We start from the raw sequence: 19,715 nt of genomic DNA, 5'->3' as shown, positions 1-19,715 counted from the left end.
ACAAGAGAAATGGTTCTTCTTAAAACTTTATTTTTTTGAAACTGCCTAGCTCTGTAACTGCTTCATGGCTTTGTAATTACTTTCTTCACTCCTGTAACCACGAGTGTGCAGCCAAACACATAGGATACTTACTTGTATTTGTAACTGACGGTCATTAATCTAGCCCTATAACGGATGATCTCACCCTGCTAGCTAATCAGAAGAACTGCCAGGCTGTTCTGTCTCACCTTTGTATCTCGTTGTACCTCCTGCTTGTGCATCATGTAAAAGCCCTGGACCACCAGAGATCGGGGCCCGATGTTCTGGGAATGCTTCTGATCAGTGCCCGCCGATGTAAATAAGTCTGCCTCCAAACCTGAGTGTTGTTTCAGTTTTCTGCTGCTGTTGCAATAGCACCTGTCAAATTTTAAATTGTGTGTTTGTAGCCCACCAGGCTGATTTCCTTGAGAGCAAGGGTCAAAGTTACGTTGATCACTGTTACATCCCTAGCATACACTGGATGTGAGAGGAGTGAATGAATGTTAAACACTATGCAGATACAGAAAACATCACATATTCTAATTTTGGAGGGTTGGTGGAAAATAGTATATATCTGAAGACATAAATAAGAATTAGACAAGTGAACAAAGACCCAGGCAAAGGAACTGTGTGTGCAGAGGAACAAGCAAGACTGCAAAGCCATTTCAGGGTGAGAACGTCCCAGAACTCCTGGAGCACAGAGCGGAAGTGGTGGGCACAGCGTGGGGGGAGGGGAGGGGTCAGCCTTTGTTGGAGAGGTGGAAAGATCACAGAGGACATCAGTTTGCTGAGAACTGCTCCGAAGGTGAAAATCCCTGAAGGGCATGTGCTTTGTCCTTGCAGTACAGGGGGCCACACCCCGGCCTTACTCTTGCTGGGCAAGGCTGTCCCCCAGCTCCATCCCCAGCCTCCCTGGAGGGCTTGATCAAAGGTGACACAGCAAAGGTAGCATTAGGAGAATGGTTCTGACCACACTTGGAAGTGGGGGTTCATGGCTTTCCACTGAAGCGGGGAGATTGGTTACCATGCTGAATGCTGTCCTCTGAAAGGACATAAATCTAGGCTTTCGGGGCCATTTTAGGACTGTGAGAGTAATGCTATTAAAAGAATCTGTCAGCTGGGTATGGTGGCACATACTGCTAATCCCAGCACTCAGAAAGCTGAGGCAGGAGGATTGCCACTACTTCGAGGCCAGCCTGTTCTGCATAGCGAAACCCTGTCTCAATCCCCACAAAGAAAGAGTAAAAGAGTATGTGTGAATTAAGGGAACGGGAGAAAACTCTGGACCTTTCAGTTTTTTCAACATCTCCTTCTTCATTCTAACTAAAATGAGATAGTTCTTACTTTTTCACTTATTCAAAAGTAAGCTCACAAATATGGTCTCAAAACTCATCAGTGAATGAGATACTTGACGAGAAGCCACTGAGGTCATAGAGGCAGCCACAGAAGCAAGCTGAAGCCACAAAGGGAATTTGGACCGACTTAAATGGACACGGTATTGCACATGCACGCACACACGCCTGTGTGCACATACACACTCACCTGAGCTCACTGCTTTAGACACTGTCTTTCACTACAGACCAGGGCATTCCTCCTACCACAGACCATAGCTTTCTATGGTGACCAAAAAGTGAATTCTTTCCCAAAGGACCCACTCACAGAAACCCGCAGGCCACACCGCGGCGGTGACTTAGGGACTTTGCCTGAAAGGAAAGTCTGCCCCTCACTCCTTGGGGCTCAGTCACCAGCCACTTGCCGCTGGGCCTGCCATGTGCCTCTTAGGCCGATTCTCAGTCTGAGTGGGACGCAGCTCTGCCTTCTGGACGGAGGAGTGAGCAGGATCCCAGCCTGGGTGAGTCAGCGCCCTGGAGGCAGAAGGAACAGATATGTAAAGTAGACTGGACATCCAAGGGTCAGGGTAGGGTGGAACAGAGCATCTTACAACAAAAACAATGTGGTCTAGCCTTTCAGACCTCTGTTTGGTCCTGGGACTTTCACTAACTGGCTGACATGACTTAGCCTCTTTTACGCTAAGTTTGTCATCTGTGAACTGTCACTTGGGACCAAATGTATTGAGTTAAACTCAGTGGGATAATGACACGCAGTCAGACAGATGCATCTGCAGCAGTATTCATGACTTAGAACTCCTGCTTAGAACTCCATCCTAAGAGTAAGAGAAGGAGCTGTGGAGAAGACGTACAGTGGGCCAGGGAAAGGCCACTACGTAAAGACGCACATGTGCCCAAGGCCTCAGTGTCCAGCAGGGGCCTGCAGCCTCTGTCACTTCCCAGCAAGCAAGTGCAGCTAACAGTGAAAGAGGAAGCGCTGGCCCTACAGAGCCACAAAGAGCAGTGTCACCTTCCTGGACACGGGGACAGACGCTGTGGACCGGAGCTGCCCCCCTGGACAGTGACCTGCCTCACTGGTCAGACTTGTGACCCCGGCTGGGCAAGAAAGGCACAGCCTCTCCTTGGTCGTCGGCGTGAGTCCTAGGACCCAGCTCAGACATCCTTGCTGTGAGATGCATCTGCTTGTAGAGTGTGTCCCACGAGCTCCCCATGCAGTTCCACTTCCACAATTATCACAGCTAGAGGTACATGATGCCCCGTGCTGAATCTATAGGATGAAAATAAGAGGGAAGGAAATAGCTGTCATTGTATGTCTTTATGCATGTGTGGGAAGCAATAAATCTAAGGAAAAATAGTTTTTCACCTTTCTCCTTTGTTTTGCAACAATTTTTTCAAATTTCTTCCTTCTAAAGTCACACATCATCAAGCAAAGCTTTGAGAAAAGGACTTCACATCCGTTCCAATTGCTACCTTAAAAAGACTGTTGCTTGCGCCTCAAATGAGTTACCATACAGTTCATTCAAGAGTGACAGTCGTAAATCCCAAAGCTGACAGAAGAAATGTTCCAAGGACAATTTAGAAACTGTTTCAATAACAATCTTGAAAAGCAGCCGCTACCACAGCAGCCATCAGGGATGGAAAGGCTGAGATCAGGGTGATGTGCTGCCCAGCAGGCCCTGAGCCACCTCCTCTTGCAGTGGCCATGGCTGGTGACCAAGCAGACTCACCAGAGAACTGCAGTTTCCACAGTGCAGTTACTCAGGGCGTGGACCCAAGGTGTGTGGGGTTCTAACCCTTGAGTGCCAGAACCACAGACCATCTCCACATCTTTCCATAACTGACCGTTGCTAATTGTAGGTGAAAAGTACTTGCTAAAATCACAACAATCCAAAGCTGTCTTCTCACCCTGCGGCAGGTCCTCTGAGATCCAAACACAGGGGGGCTGGAAAGTGGGTGTGTGAGAATCCATGCCCAGCTCGAGGTGAACTGCGGATGGGGAAGACTCCTGGAGCCCTAGGATACTCTGTTCCCAGGTTACCATGTTAATGGCTCTGGCTGATACTTTGCTCATGGCTAGAGCACAGCTTTTATTGTATACAATATAAATTCAGATTTTTAACAAGTGAATTTATGAATGAACCCACATAGTGATTTAAATCTAGCCTCTGGCTGGTTCTATCTCCAGCTGTCACACCCTTTTTGCAGGCAGCTTTTGATGTGGAGAAGGTGTCTTCCAGGTGCATGTGGAGAGGGTGTGAATGGCATGGAGAGGAGCCGGGACCGTCAAACCCAGCACCAGCTGGTCTTTCACAGATGCGTCCATGTGCCTGGTGGGACAGAGCAGACCAGCTCACGCTGGCAGGGTGAGAGGAACATCAGACTTCGGTCAGGTCCCGGCCATGGCCTCGGCTGGGGAGGAGCAGAGTTGCTCCTGCTGCCTCACCTTCATTATTTTGAAGTAGATAATAGGAATGATGTCTTCCTTGGGTTTTCCAAATGAGTGCTCTGACTGTGTAGCAGGATAGCGTTACCTTGTGTGTTAAGAAGTTTACCAATTTAGACTGTCAGCTGATGTGTGGGGAGCTTCTCGCTCTGGGTGTCACGTTAGTCGGTCTTCCTTCCCTAACTCCTTATTCATTCCTCCAGCACGTCTGCCCAGGGCGAGGCATTAGGGGTGCAGCAGTTCCGAAGGCACATCCCTGCTACCCAAAATCTTACACGTTCTCTGAGCGGAAAGAGCGCCCTGCTTCTGCAGACTGGAACAGCGCTCCACAGGAAATGTGTCCAGTGTTCCCGTTTCTGTGCCACCCAGGGCCCCTGCTAGCGGAGGAGTCCTTGAGGTCCAGAGAGGCTCAGCCACGTGTCCCTCCTTCCTCGTGCCCATGGCCCAGGCTGCACTGCGCAGCTGCAGTCCAGCGTGTCTTCACGGCCTCTGGTTTCTTTGTCATGAGCGGGCAGGGTGTGTGTGTGTGTGTGTGTGTGGTGTGTGTCTCATGATTTAACACCCGACTGTAGCAGAAGTAAGTAGGTGAGATTTGGAGGTGAGGCACTCAGTTAATTCGCAAGTGATTTGCAAAAGTGGAAAAGAGGACACTAGTGCAGACAATAAACCCCAACGAAAAAGACTGAGTAAAGAACAAACAACTAGAGAGAAATAGGTTATGTCACCAACCTGCAGGTGGCTTGAGAAGTCTCCAACCTGAGGAACCCCCACAGTCCACCTTACAGTTTCATGAGCAGACAGACCCAAGCCATCTGACCAAGCCTCAGGAAGCCAACTGGCTGATCTAGCACAGTGCTCATACCCTAGTGGACGTAGATTCACTCACACATTCATTCAACAGACACTGAATTTCTGAGAAATAGCAAGTGTTCTGATGATCAAGTCAGCAGTTATGCAAGACTTTCTGCATGTTAGGCACCACACTACGCATTCACGCTAACTCCGGGGTCACATGAGATTAAAACAAAAACCTGAAGGTGCCAGAAAGCGGTGAGGCTAAGAACCCAGCCCAGGTGGTCAGCCCTGGGGGCTGGGGCAGGGCCTCTGGGTGCTCACCGTGTGGCTGGGCCCGTGCCTGGGGCTGGCCGGTGTTGCAGGAGAGGCGTGCACACAGGGCTCTGGGTGCCGCAGTGTGCCGGGTGCTGGCGTGACTCCTTTCCTGTGCTCTGCACCCCCACACTCCCTCAGCATTTCCCTCTCTCCTCTGGTTCACAAGAAAATCAAATTTAAAAATCTTTTCCTCCAGAATGGTCTTTCTAACTGGTAGGCTTTTTTCTTCTCCCTTGACATTTTTGAGACAATCACAGCTGTCTTAAACCAGCCAGTTTGAGAACCTGAATGACTGTGTTTAAAGGGGGTCACTCAAATGAGTTATCAGGAGTATTGATCAGCCCCAGGTATGGACCTGCAGTAATGATAAAGGGGAATACTGTACAGAACAAACCATTTCTCAGGCTACTGTAGATCCCTGGTTACAGCTCCTTTGTGAAAGACAGGAAAGTTAGTTTTAGCCCTTGAAATCACAAGAGTGATAATAAAACAACAGTAGTAAGAGACCTAAGGTAAAGAGGAAGGATGACAAATTCCAAAGAAAGGGCCCTCTTATACACGAGAGCCTAGAGAAGAGAGAGGACTTGCAGCTGAGTCACGCCACAGACTCGGGATGCAGGGAAGGGGGCGGGTGCAGAGCACAGAGGATGTGGCACAAAGCTGTGAGGTGGAAAGTGCAGGCTAAGCATGGGAAAGAGCCCCTGTGTGGATCGTGAGGGTGGAGAGGCACTGGGAATCCATGACGGTTTACCATGCAGGCCAGAGCTCTGTGATGGACGGATTCACTGGATGTTATGTGTCCCTAAATAAAGTAAACAAACTGGTAGCTCAAACACTGAGAGAACATCTATGTGTATCAATTACTGGATGATTCTCAGGACAGACTCACTACTACTCATAAGCAGTAGTGAACACTATCTTTCTTAAGCAGATGCGTGATTACAAGTCTGTTTTCTTAGAATATTTCTTTTTCTCTAAAAACAAAATCTCTGGCAACATGGCTGCATGCAGCAGGAGAGCCATTCAGGCTGCCATTTAGTGGGCAGTGGTGGGTATGAGGACTCCAGGACCTTTCAAAAGAAGCATGAGCCAGAACAGAAGGGGAGAAGGAGCCCTAAGAAGTCATCCGGAAGGCTGTGGTGATAGCCCCTGGTAGCAGTAGTAGCACCGCATCACCTAGTACTTGCTGCATGCTGGACGGACACCGTGCGAGGTGCTGCTCACAGGTCCGTGCTGCAGGGAGAAGCTCAGCTGGGGTAAAGCAGCCACGTGCAGGTGAGAGGCAGAGGTGGATGAACTGCACCCACCACCACCCCCTGAGTCCCCAGCCACTGTCTCCCCCCACCCTGCTTCTCTGCTGCCGCTGTCTTTTGTTGTCCAGTATCTGTACGGAGACACAACTCCTCTGTGAAAGAAAAAAGCTTCTAAAATTTGAACAGTGCCATTAAATTGCCTTTTCATCAGTTGCGTGTCTCTTCTTTCTCCTTAGTGTGCTCTGCCCCTTTCTTAATCCATTTCCTTAACTAGAACCAACAGAGGAACTTCTGGGGGTGTTGGATAGGATGCATTGCTCAAATCCTACTTTGTCCTTTTTCTTTCCTGGATTCTAAGCACATAAGGATCAACAGCCAAGAGGAAATACATTTTGGTTTTGTTAATAGCTGGGTATTTGATCTCTCCCACAACTCTACATTAAAAAGACTTCTGATATTATGGCTGGAAACAGGACAAAAGCCTAAAACACTTTGGTGTTTCATAGCACCCATCTGAATGGCTACATCTATAGAGCAGATCTCAAGCTCACAAAGTCAAACACCCACAAGAGCTAGCAGGCACCAGCTCTTCCTTCCCTGCCTGGTGAAGGTGGGCCAGAGGGGCAGAGGAGGCCCAAAGTCTGCCAAGGCCAGCTCTTGAGGAAAGGAGCAAAAGTGGCATACAAAGGGCTGAGGCCATTCCCAAGGCTGGCTGCCATCAGGAGCCCTGGAGGTACATCCGATGGCTCTCCAGATGCTGTGATCCTACCTGCAAGGGAAGAAGGTCATGTAAATAGTAAGAAAAGACAGAAACGTAGAGACACAGGTTCTTTGTCCTAAAAGTGAAGGTAAAACATGATCAAAGAACAAACTCACTCTTCCTTCTCCAAAAGATGTCATTTTAGGAAAGCTGGACAAACCTCCTGTCCCAAACTCTTTCTTCACTGAGATACCAGATTCCGCCATCAGCCATCCATCCATGATGGCTTCTGATATTGCTCTTTGACTGGGACCTCTTAAGATGAGTATCCTTGAAAGGGGGAATGCGTACAGCATGCAGTGGTCTGGTCAGAACTGGCTTCACTCTTTGCTACGTGGCAGGAGTGAGTATTAAGAACACGAAGGGACAGGAAAACACACAAGAGTAGCAGGGAGTAGAAGAGCCAGAAGGGAATCTGTCTGCTTCTCCATCACTCCCCTGGCAGGGTGCTGATGTCTGAATACCATAATTTTACCATGCACAGCTAACTACTAACCTTCTCTAGCTGTTTAAAGGATGTCTGTGGGTGAAGATCTGGGTTTTGACAATTACCTGCCCCCTGGTTGCTCAGTAAAAAATATGAGGTGGGAAATGTGAGAGTTTATTCAAGAAAGGTACAGACAGACATAGATGAAAGTGTTATACACAGGAGCTATGTTAGACACTATAGCAAAGTCAAAGTTATCCACCTTACTAAGCTAACACAACTGTGGAGGAGCGTAAGTGAGAATTAAGTGAGCTGAAAGGCTTTCTGAGGTATGGTCAATTTCCAAGGGTGTTTTCTAAAATGGGACAAAATAATCAGCTTTGTGATACCTTTAATACCTTAGAATAATTCAAAATGAAACTGGGGCACAGAGAGGAGAACTTTTTTCATTATAATTTTTGCTTTGTCACTGCAGTTACCTCCAGGGAGACAGCCCTTTCTGACGAGGCAGGTTTGGAATTCCCCAGCACTGTGTAGACATACTTGATGACCTGATGAGGCCACTTGAAATCTTATGGTTCAATAACGCAGCCCCTCGCTGTGAAGAAGTAGAGCAAGCTGCACTACAGTGGTTCAGGACACACACGACAATGGAACAATGGACCAGCGGACCAGCATGCTGGCAGGAGCAGCAATTTATCTCCCCTCGTGTTCTCTTGCCATAACACTACACCAAGAGCCAAACGTGTCCATGCAGGCGACAGGCAAGAAATAGAAATTAATTTGCTCCCCCTTAGAAACCCCAGTAGCTGCATGCTAAGCTGCTGTCCTTATCTTTGGCACACTTGTCCTCAGAGGATGAGTGAAATTTCTGCTGTTCTGCTTTTTCATAGAGAAGTCTCTTGTTTGCTTAAGAATGAGGAAGCGTGCTCCATTAAGTGTTCCTGTCACTGTGAGGACATTCTTCAGCATATTAGCTCTGCTTCCAAAGTTAAGTCCTCTTTGATGGCTTGTATTGCTGACTTCTGGAGCATCTCTGAGCAGGAGGTCCCCCAGGTGTGTCTTCCGTCCCTGTCACACACAGTGCACCATGGTGTAGCATGTGGACCTGTGGAGAAGCCACATAAGGGCAAAAAACAATGGGAGGCTTCTGCTTTCTCTTCTACAAAGTCAGGGATGTCTGTTTCCATCCAGCTTTATCCTGGGGAAGCCTTTGTTCCCTCTTTTTTTTCTGATTTTATCCTTTACTTGTGCTCTACTCTATGACCTGGTCACATTAAGAAACATGAGGACAGGTTAAATTTGTCTTCAGGAGACACAACCTGCCCTCCAAATTGAAATATGCTGGTGAATCTGCAGAGCCCAATGGTGTTTTTGGGTGCTGAGCTCCCACAAGACCCCTCTGAGCTCTCTTAGAGCAGGTGTCCTCACTCAGGCTGTTCTAGGAGGATGCAACCCCAGCTCCTGCTGGAGACACCAGTGTGCTGCTTGTCTAGTGAGAGCTGACAAGGAGAGATCTGGCTGGCAAGGGTTTTTCAGAAGGTGAAAAAAGGAGAAACCTACAGATCTGTGGTGGCAAAATCTGTGATAAAGGGAGGCTCCTGTGTGGGAAATGCCTGTGTGGGAAGAAAAAGACATGGAAGTCATAATCTTGGGATGCTGAGACCATAGAGAGTTTCTCTGGGTCTTTTCCATTTACAACAGAGACTGAAATTTGCAAACTATGTCTAGTCACTGCCTAGCAAGGGTTTCACCCTGTCAGCACTGTGACACCGTAGGCCAGACCCTCACCTGTTCCCAGGGGGCTTTCACCTTTTCCACTGGACATCCCAACAGGACATCCTCAACCTTGACAACAGGAAAACGTAAGGGTCAAGGGTCATTTCTTCAGGTTCACATCTAATTGGCCTGTTATGCTCAGACATTGGCATGATTTTGAGATCCTAAGATGACTGTAGCAAGTCTAGTGATCCGTTGAGAAGGCAGTTAGTAAAGGCCTGCTTCCTACCTTCCCATCTCACCCAGTGCAGTGAAAAAGCAAGGATGAATGGGTCATTATCCCTGCTGTAGAGGGACTAGAGATTTGGTAACAAGACAGACAGACAGTGGACACTCTTCCAGTGTACCAGTCTCAGTGTCTCCCAAATTAAATGCACAACACCCAGGGCTGGTGAGCAGCTGAATAGCACAGTGTCCTGAAATTCATTCAGCACTAGCAGCTTTCACATACATATTCATGGGAAAATATCTTTGCAACACAAGCATTTGAAAAGGACTCATTTCCAGGATTTAAAATTTCTCTGCAAATCAAATTTCAAAAGATGGAAAATCCAACATACATGAGACTGGCAAAGGCGCTGTTGAAAAGAATATTTCCAAATGCTCAATTAGCTTATGAAAAAGCACTCAGCATCATCCAGTATCAGGAAAGAGCTAGTTACCAAAAATCCAAATGGAATGCCACCCTTTCTCCAGCAGAATGTCTAAAATAGAATGTCAGTGATTAAGAATGTTAGACATCTGGAATCCCATACAATTTTTCCATCACACACACACAAGTGCACACACACACACACACACACACACACACACACACACACAAATATACATGTACACCAAAAGGTATGCCTAGAATGACTGTGGTACACCAAGCAAAAGCTATCGTTCCTCCTTGGCTCTTGAGTCTTAAGCTTGCTGATTGTTTCTCAATAGAGCACCTATGACTCTGCCTGGCAGAGGAGCTCTGCCTGGTCACAAGAACACATCTCCCCTACAACTAGAACAAGTGGAAGCACCCTGCTGTTAGTACCCCTGGAGCAGCCATCAGCCACAATAGGTGAGCATTGCACACCTGACTTGTGAACAGGTTGGGGTGCTTCACTTTGTTCCTGACTACACTCCTCAGACAACACCCAGTGACTCTGAGGTGCACAGCCCCCAGCCTGACTCACACAGTGCACCCCAAGTTGATATTTTCTCCTTTATATCTTAATTCTCTACCCTCCTAGTGCCTCCCTGATCGATTCCTCAAGCTCAGATTTAGTCTTGAGGTTTGCTTCTAGGATAACTCAAATAAAAACACATCACTATTTATGTAAGTTTAAAGAAATTTTAAAAAGAAATGTCTACCAACAAAAGAATGGAAAAATAAATTGTGGCATATCATATGATGAAGTACTATGTATCATTAAAAATAAAATCAACTATATAAATAAATATCACAAAACAATTTTGAGAAAGAGATGTTAGATGCAAAATAATACACACTTGATGGCTACATAAATATGAACTATATGTGTTTATATTTATGTAGCCAAATATGTGTATGGTTTTTATGGAAGGAGTTGCATCTTCCCCCAAGAAGTATGTTCCAGTCTGGTACTTCAGAGTGTGACAGTATTAGGGAATACAGTCTACAAGGTAACCAAGCAGAATGAGTTCATTAGGGTAGGTCCTTGTGATGGTTTATGTCTAGGTTCCCCCCAAGAACCTCATGTGCTCATAGCAGCACTTCTGGAAGGTGATTGGATTGTAGGGGCTTATAGCTGACTGAGTGTTAGGTGGTGGGGCCTGTACAGAAGAGGGGGTCCCTGGGTATGTGGCCTGGAAGAGTTTATCTCCCTGCCCTGCTCTGCCTGTCCATCTCTGCTTCCCAGCAGCCAGGCCGTGAGCATCTATTCCTCTGCCATGCCACTGTGTCATGCTGTCCTGCCTTAGAGCCAGCAGATTATTGACTGAAACATTTACAAACTGTAAGCCAAAATAAACTCTCTTCAATTAATTCGTGGGTATTGGGTATTGTGTCTCAGCAAGAAAGAAAGTGACTTAAAATAGACTTTGGTACCAGGAGTGGGGTCACTGCTGTGCAGCTACCTGACAGTGGTTCAAAAGCTTGTAGAACTGCTTCATGGAAAGAGTTTGGAAAAGTTTGGAGTTGCTGGCTGGAGAAGCAGACCGAGAATGCTGTAAGCTGAGATTAATTGGAGATTATGATGAGAACACAGAAGACCACAATGCTGACAGTAATGCAGCTGGTAAAGACCAGCATCAGGAGGTTTCAGCAGGGGATGACTCATTGGCAGTTGGACTCCAGACCATGTGTGTAATACTCCGATGGAAAATTCATCTACATTTTACTCACATCCTAAGATTTTGCAGAAAACTAAGATTAAAGGATGCAGCATGGATGCTGTCTAATGCTTTGAGCCAGATATGTACTTAAAATCAGGAGCAAAAAAAAAATTTAAAAGCAAAAACTTTTCAGTTTCTTCAGAAAGGGTCTGTAAAAATGGGGCAAAGGAGATCTTTGTTGATAAAAAGAAGACCAATAAGAAGAAACCAAGTACACTACAATAAGACAATAGGAAAAATGACCTGAGAGCATCACAGAACTTATAAAGACCTCACCCATCACAGGATCACTGTAAAAGTGAAGGATTGTTTCGACAAGAGAGCCCCAGTGTACCCTGCACAAGAACAGCCATCTAGGGAATTTGGGGATTCAGTTCACAGCTCTCAGCCATCCAGGTACTCAGAAGCCCCTGCAGTCATGATGCAAAAGGATCAGGCTCAGCTAGATCTGTGGCAGACACTGGTGTCATCCACCTGATGTTGGTTTTATGTGCATGCAGAATGTAAAAGTTGTGGCCTCAGGCAAGCTTCCACTCAAAATTCAGAAGAAACCCTGGGAGACCAGGCAGGTTGCCCCTGAGTGGGCCATACATGAAGCTATAAGGATGAAGCCAAAAATGCAGTGGAGTGGAGACCCCAGGAAGCTGGAGAAGCCAAGAATGTGGAACATCTGAGGAAAGTCACAAGGAGTGAGTAAAGCCTGTCCAAGAGAAAACTGTGAGAACTGCAATCATCAGCAATGTCATAGAAGTGGGGCTGCCCAAGTTTTTTGGGGCTCATACCTTCCCATAGCTTGCCCCAGAACATGGAGCTGTGGGATTTGCCTCACTGCCTTTTGTTCCTGCTTTGGTCCCATTACTTTCTATCCCCTTTTGGAAGGGGAATGTTTACCTTGTGCCATTGTGTGCCAGCAGTGTTTAACTTTCTTTTGATTTTTATAGGGGCTTACAGCTAAGAATTTGCCTGAAGTCTCAGAGGAGACTTTGCACTTGAACTTTTCAGCACTGCTGAAACTGTTAGGACTTGGGCAACTCTTAGAGGTGGACTAAGTGCCTTTTGGATAAAGGAATGCACATGAGTCCTGGGGGGACCGGGGCAGAATGTTATGGTTTATATCTAGATGTCCCCCAAGACCAAGAGCCTCACATACTCATAAGCAGGGATTCTGGAAGGTGATTGGAGTATGGGGGCATTACAGCTGACTAACCATTAGGATGTAGGGTCTGGTCAGAAGAGGCAGTCACTGGGGTTGTGGCCTAGAAGTTCCTATTGTCTTATTGTAGTGTACTTGGTTTCTTCTTATTGGTCTTCTTTTTATCAACAAAGATTAGCAAGTTCACTTCCATCCCAGCTCCTCCCTTTCCTCTCTGCATCTCAGTCACCATGCTCTGAGCAGCTATTCCCCTTGGACACTCTCTGCCAACCTGCTCTGCCCTGGAGTCAGTGGATTATGGACTGAAACCTCTACAAACTGTGAGCTAAAATAAACCTTCCCTCCTTTAGCTCACAGGTGCCAGGTATTGTGTTTCCAGCAATGAAGAAAGTGACTAAGATGGCCCTAATCCAGTATGACCAGTGTCTTTATATAAAGGTAAAGTTTGGACAGGCAGAGGCACAGAGAAGAGATCCTGTGATCGTGGAAAGTGGGCGTGACACATCTGCAAGCCAAGGACACCAGAGAGCACTGGTAACACTGCAGAAGCCAGAAGAGGCATGGAGTAGATTCCTCATTATGGCCCTCGCAGGGACCAGCCCTGCTGGCACTTTGGTTTCAGCCCTGACTGTGAAACAGTAAATCTCTGTCCTTTCAGGATGTCTAGTTGGCGGGACTTTGTTCCAGCAGCGCTAACATACTTAGTGGGAGTTAAGGTGGTCGTGGCCTTGTAGGAAAGGAATGGCTAAGTGACAGGGACAGGAGCAAGAGACAGGCCATGTTCTCAGCAGCCATGATGCTATGCGTGTTCACTTTGTTATCATTTGCTTATTTCTACATGCATATTATATTTCAGTGAAAACATTTTGTAAAGCTAAGCACTCATTAAGATGACAGAAAAGCTTTATATAGAAGGGGCAGGAGTGGGAGAAACAGGTTAGAAAGAGTTGAGGTCATAGCAGCAGCTCACACTGAAGAGGGCCCTCCCAAAGCATCAGTGGCCACGGTGAGATTTCCAGCAATTTTAAAATACATACTGAGAGTCAGGCCACCTGACCCTGCGCCCTGAACTGGGGGCCGGGGTGGGCTCACTCATTTCCACCAGCTGCTGTTTTCTCCACACCTGTCTCCCCACTCTTCACCCTTGGTCTAATAGTAGAGCTTTCTGTTCCAAACCCTGTGAGTGCTGAAATTCAGCGCTAGGGTGCAGACTGTGCATAGGGAAGCAGTGAGTGTCCATCCAGAAGCCTTGGCCATGTTACCCTTCTAGAGTCCTTTTCTAGACGTCCCTTTGAAGGGTCACAGCTCCCAAAGCAACACGCAGTCCTTGTAGGTGCCTCTCCCTGGGCCGGGTCCTACCTGATCCTTCTTCACAGGAGAATAAGCGCCCAAGAGGGCAAAGTGGTGCGCTGTCCAGCTGCTGATCGCTCAGGTGGGAACAGTGAGAAAGGCTCCCTCGGCCTTGTCCTGATCAGTAGGTTGTGACAGGTGGGGAACCGCTCTTGCTATTTTCTGTCTTCTGGCTGCACGGTGTTTGTAAGTGGTTTTGTCTGCTGTAGGCAGATGTTGGTTCCTTCATCTCTTCACCTCTTGCAGGGGAGACACGGTCTTCCGTCTTCTCGCCTGTATTTTTATTGCAGTTCCTCAGATGATTTCAGGGACAGTCGTGAGCCCAGCAGTACAATCTTCATTAGAATTTATGAATGTGGCCCTGGGCAGTGTGGGCCCCATTCCCTTTCCTCAGGGCCTCTTCCCAGCCATGCTGCTGTCTTTCCTTAATTGGTCTTCTGTCAGAGAGGAAAGAAAAAGAAAAAGGAAGAACCCATTTAATTTCCTCCTGCTATTGACCTGTGATATTTCTAAGGACTGGACTTGACTCCTTTCCACCAAATGGGCCCTGGGAGGGCTGGTCTCCTTGGTATTAAACCTCTCAAATAAATCTATTTGAAACTGGGGTCAGCACTAATCAGATCGTGGACTACCCCAAGAAGCCATTCTCATGACTTGTGTCCAGAGCAGGCTTCCTCTGAAGATGAGGCCCTGATTCTGAGGCATTAGAGTGATGAGGAGCTTGAAATTAGATTTTGGAGAAGATTCTAAGTCATTGTTTAGACTTCTGCCATCTTGCTGGTCATTCTTCTTTTCCTCCTTTTAGTTTGTGTTCTTTTATGGTACTGCAGCACCAGTAATGTCATCTGCCTTTCAAAGGTGAAGTGATTTATTGTCACATCTCCGTCGATCTTGCTTCCTCATGAGGTCCAGTGTGAAAAACACCAAGCTCCGCAGAGTTCTACCATGCTACAGAACGCTATAGCTGATGACCAGAGACTCAGTGGTTCTGCTCCTTGGGCCTCTCTATTTCCCTATAGTGCCAGCTGGCCTGGGATGACTCCAAATGCATCCAGGGGGCAGCAGGATCGATGCACTAGGCCCCTTGCTGTGCTGCCACATGCAGTTCCCCAGCCACACAGAGAGCTAGCTTTTCTCACACACCTTTGAAACAGTGAGCTCACAGCAGGTGTGCACAACATGTGACCACGGGTGCACAGACTCGGCAGGCCACCACTCAGGAAGCAGGCTTTGGCCACGTCCTGAGGACAGTGCCAAGGAAGGACTGGGAGCCTGATTGTGAACATCTCTGGAGGCCAAGGGAGGCTGACACTCAGGAAGCACAGCTTCCCTCCATGCTCACGGTCTTTCTCTGGAGCATGCTTGATTGAATGCAGTATTCCTTATAAATATAAGCTGCTATGTAAGAAAAGCACTGTGCTGGAGAACTTAGTACAAAAGGTGGTGAGGTGGCGGCTGATGGTACCCAAAGAGACCTGGGAGCTGCAGTTAGAAGCTCAGAGACCCCCTGCTCTCGGGGGTCACGGAGTGCAGGACAGGGACAGGCTGAAGCAAGCCACTTTCCCAGTGCCCTTGGGGACATGCACACTCACCTAGATGCTACCCCGACTTGGCAACACTGATAGGAGTGTTAGATACAGACACAAGGATATGTGTAATCAGAATGAATATACTCCAAACAAACTCAGAGTTGAAGGATTATGAATGATTTTAAGTTTTTTCTTTGTGAACCATCTGAACTATTTAAAAGAAGTCATGATATATAATGAACAAAAGTCTTCTTGACTTTATATTTTCATGAAAATAAAGTGGGAAACATGTTGATGACTGTACATAAATAAATATTTAATGATCCTGAAGTTGTGCCCGTTTCCTGTGTGGGAGCTCTCAGGAGAAGAGCATCTGCACGCACGCAGCGCATGGCTGCAGGCTTGCAGCTCCCTTCCTACATGATGAGCTCCTGTGCTGCCTGCTCTGTGTCAAGACAGTGAATCTATGAATGCATAAGCATGCTGGAGCTTTTGATGTGTACTTTCAATGGTAACTGATGAATCGCACTTATGTCAGTCTTGCTAAGTGTGTGTCACAAAGTAATTGACTGATCACACATAGGATACCTAATCAAGCATTCTTTCTCCCCCTTTCATTCTCCACATCACAGCACCATTCATCACAAATAAAGATGAAGACAGCATCGTCAAGTTTGACACTTTTGGAGATGGAATGGGACGATATAATGTGTTCAATTTCCAGGACACGGGTGGAAAGTACTCCTACCTGAAGGTCGGTCACTGGGCAGAAACCCTATCCCTGGATGCTGACTCCATCCACTGGGCCCAGGACTCAGTCCCCACGTCCCAGTGCAGTGACCCCTGCGCACCCAATGAGATGAAGAGCATGCAGCCCGGCGACGTCTGCTGCTGGATCTGCATTCCCTGCGAGTCCTACGAGTACCTGGCCGACGAGTTCACCTGCATGGACTGTGGGCCTGGGCGCTGGCCCACCGCTGACCTGTCGGGATGCTTCGACCTTCCTGAGGACTACATCAAGTGGGAAGACGCCTGGGCCATTGGCCCGGTCACCATCGCCTGCCTGGGCTTCATGTGCACCTGTGTGGTCATAACTGTGTTTATCAAGCACAACAACACGCCCCTGGTCAAAGCCTCGGGCCGGGAGCTCTGCTACATCCTGTTGTTTGGGGTCAGCCTGTCCTACTGCATGACATTCTTCTTCATTGCCAAGCCGTCGCCTGTCATCTGCGCACTGCGCCGGCTGGGGCTGGGGACCTCCTTCGCCATCTGCTACTCAGCCCTGCTGACCAAGACAAACTGCATCGCCCGCATCTTCGATGGGGTCAAGAACGGCGCGCAGAGGCCAAAGTTCATCAGCCCCAGCTCTCAGGTCTTCATCTGCCTGGGTCTCATTCTGGTGCAGGTCGTAGTAGTGTCTGTGTGGCTTGTCCTGGAGGCCCCCGGCACCCGGAGGTACACTCTCCCCGAGAAGCGGGAGACGGTCATCTTGAAGTGCAACGTGCGTGACTCCAGCATGCTGATCTCGCTGGCCTACGATGTGGTCCTGGTGATCCTGTGCACAGTGTACGCCTTCAAGACGAGGAAGTGCCCCGAGAACTTCAACGAAGCCAAGTTCATCGGCTTCACCATGTACACCACCTGCATCATCTGGCTGGCCTTCCTGCCCATCTTCTACGTGACGTCCAGTGACTACAGAGTGAGTTTCGGTTGGGTTCTCGTTTCCTTTGTCCTGACTGATTTGGTCTTTCTGTTCTTTATCTGTCATCCTGTCAGTGTCGTGTGGTGTAGGATTTAAGATGAGCTCCTTGTATTTCCTCTCAGAATGAGCTCAGTAATCACAAATGCCATGACATGCCTTCACATCACGTGTAAAAGTTAACTCAGTATGTTTTAAAAGCATTTAACCAGCACCTGCCTTGTTCAGACCACTGTGCTAGCACAGTGGTAAAGATAAATGCAATGTCATGGCTGTTCAAGCAACTACAATCGAGTGAGAAAGAACATATAATATGTGTGTGTGTGTGTGTGTGTGTGTGTGTGTGTGTATATATATGGAATTAAATTTAAGAATGACTAGCAAAAGAATAAGCCATAATCACTAAGAACCTAATGAGAATATTTCAACTTAGATACAGCAAGACTTGGCCATAATAGGTCAATCTGTAAATGAAAATACACACGCAACATTAAGCCAGGATCAGTTGAAAGATCTAAAAATTTCATTCGTGCTCTATTACTTCTATAAAATGGATTACAATGCAATGTTGTGCTTTTTCTAAAACTTGAGTCATGTATCCAAATACACTCTGTCTATGTGTCTGTGTATATAGAAGAGAGAGAAGAGCAAAGGAGAGAGCCCTTGAATTACTTAAAAACCTTACTGTACATATGCAAGAAACCTGATCAAATCATCATAGACCCTTAGTAAAAGTTGAACTCCTGGAACTCCATATAATGGCCATCTCTTCTGAAAGAAACTTCATTCTTCCATCACAATTTCCAAATTGTTGAAACCGTTCACCAGTTATTTTTACATTAATAATTCTGATTTCTGTATCTGACAGAGTGGTATAAGAATTTTTTCTCCTCAGGCACTTAGTTTTCATTCTCTGTATTTCTTTTTTTTTAAACAAAAGATTTATTTATCTATTTTTATTTTAAAGAGAGTAGTAAAAGAAAGAAATAAAAGAACAATAGCAGCACACCAACATCACAAACATAAACAAAACAAAGCAAGAACATTAAAAATGATACAGGTTTTGAAAACAAAATGTTAGGAGTTAACAGTGGTTGTTATATTACATGTTGTTATCTTCAGCTATGTTGCTCAGATTACCAGATATAAGAATGGAAGATTACTCAAGCCATTAAAGAGAATAAAAAATAATTATTAGATAAAACATTAGAGATAATACAGTTTCAGTAGACAAGATGGTAGGAATTCACCAATAGTTGTTCCATTGCATATTGTTGTCTTCAAATCAGTTGCTCAGATTATCAGATATAAGCATGCAAAATTGTTCAGAACATAAAAAATTTTAAGAATTAACTGTTCCTTTCAATATACCATCACACATCAGCTGTACACTTATCCCAGCTATTCATATATAAGATAGATGATATACATAGATATATATAGATATAGATATTTTTTATGACCTTCTTTTTCTTCTTTCCCTCACCCCAGTTGTTCCTTCCTTTGAACAATTTCTTTCCCTTTCGTATCATCTATTGTACATTTTGAGTTTTACTTATTCTTTCAGGTTCCTATACTAGGGAGACAATATGATGTTTGCACATGTGGGTTCGGTTTATTTCACTTATGAGTATGGTCTTTAGTTGCATCCATTTACCTACAAAAGCCTTGAGTTCATCTTTCTATATAACTGTGTAATACTCCATTGTATAAAAATAACACATCTTTTTTATCCATTCCTCAGTGGATGGGCATTTGGAATGTTTGCAAGATTTAGCTATAACAAATTGTGCTGCTATAAACATGGGTGCACATATATCACTGTGGTATGATGTTTTTAATTCTTCTGGAAAAATACCCAGAAGAGGAATAGCTGGGTTAAGTGGGATTTTCAATCCTAGTTTTGTGAGGAATCACCAAACTGATTTCCACAGTGGTTTCATCAGTCTATACTCCTACCAGCGGTGGAGTAGAGTTTCTTTTTCCCCACAGACTCTCCAGCATTTGTTGTTGGTTGATTTCTTGATGATAGCCACTCGTTCTGGGGTGAGATGAAATCTCAGTGTTGTTTCAATTTGCATTTTTTGAATGACTAATGATGTTGAACATTTTTTCATGTATTTATTCACCATTAGTATTTCTTCATTAGAGAAGTGTGTATTCATCTCAGATGCCCAATTTTGGATTGGGTCTTTGAATTTTAGGGGCTTGATTTTTTTTTAAATTCTTTATATGTCCTAGATAGAAGTCCTTTGTCTGAGGGGCAGTTGACTAAAATTTTTTTCCAATTCGTGGGTTTTCTTTTCACTCTACTGGTGATTTCTTTAGATGTGCAAAAAATTTTCAATGAGATGAGATCCCAGTTGTTGATTCTTTGAAGTATTTCCCATGCAGTTTAGCTTTTGTTCATGAACTCTCTGCCTACCCCTACATCTTCAAGATTTTTACCTACTTTCTCTTCCAATAAATTTAGTGTTTCTATTTTAATATTCA

General features: G+C 46.0%; 1 protein-coding gene across 1 annotated transcript in view; it reads left to right on the top strand.

The window, feature by feature from the left end:
- Positions 1 to 19,715, top strand: part of Grm3 (glutamate receptor, metabotropic 3) — an 81,289-nt gene that overhangs the window by 38,542 nt on the left and 23,032 nt on the right. The window contains exon 4 of the mRNA XM_013510486.1: positions 16,156 to 17,222. Within this exon, the coding sequence (XP_013365940.1) occupies positions 16,156 to 17,222 (1,067 nt within the window). The remainder of the gene's footprint in view (positions 1 to 16,155; positions 17,223 to 19,715) is intronic.

Source organism: Chinchilla lanigera, unplaced genomic scaffold, assembly GCF_000276665.1.
Source record: "Chinchilla lanigera isolate Chin_1 unplaced genomic scaffold, ChiLan1.0 scaffold00009, whole genome shotgun sequence".
Classification (NCBI taxonomy): Eukaryota; Metazoa; Chordata; class Mammalia; order Rodentia; family Chinchillidae; genus Chinchilla; species Chinchilla lanigera.
Note: the sequence above shows the minus strand (reverse complement) of the source record. Positions and strands in the feature narration are given on the sequence as shown.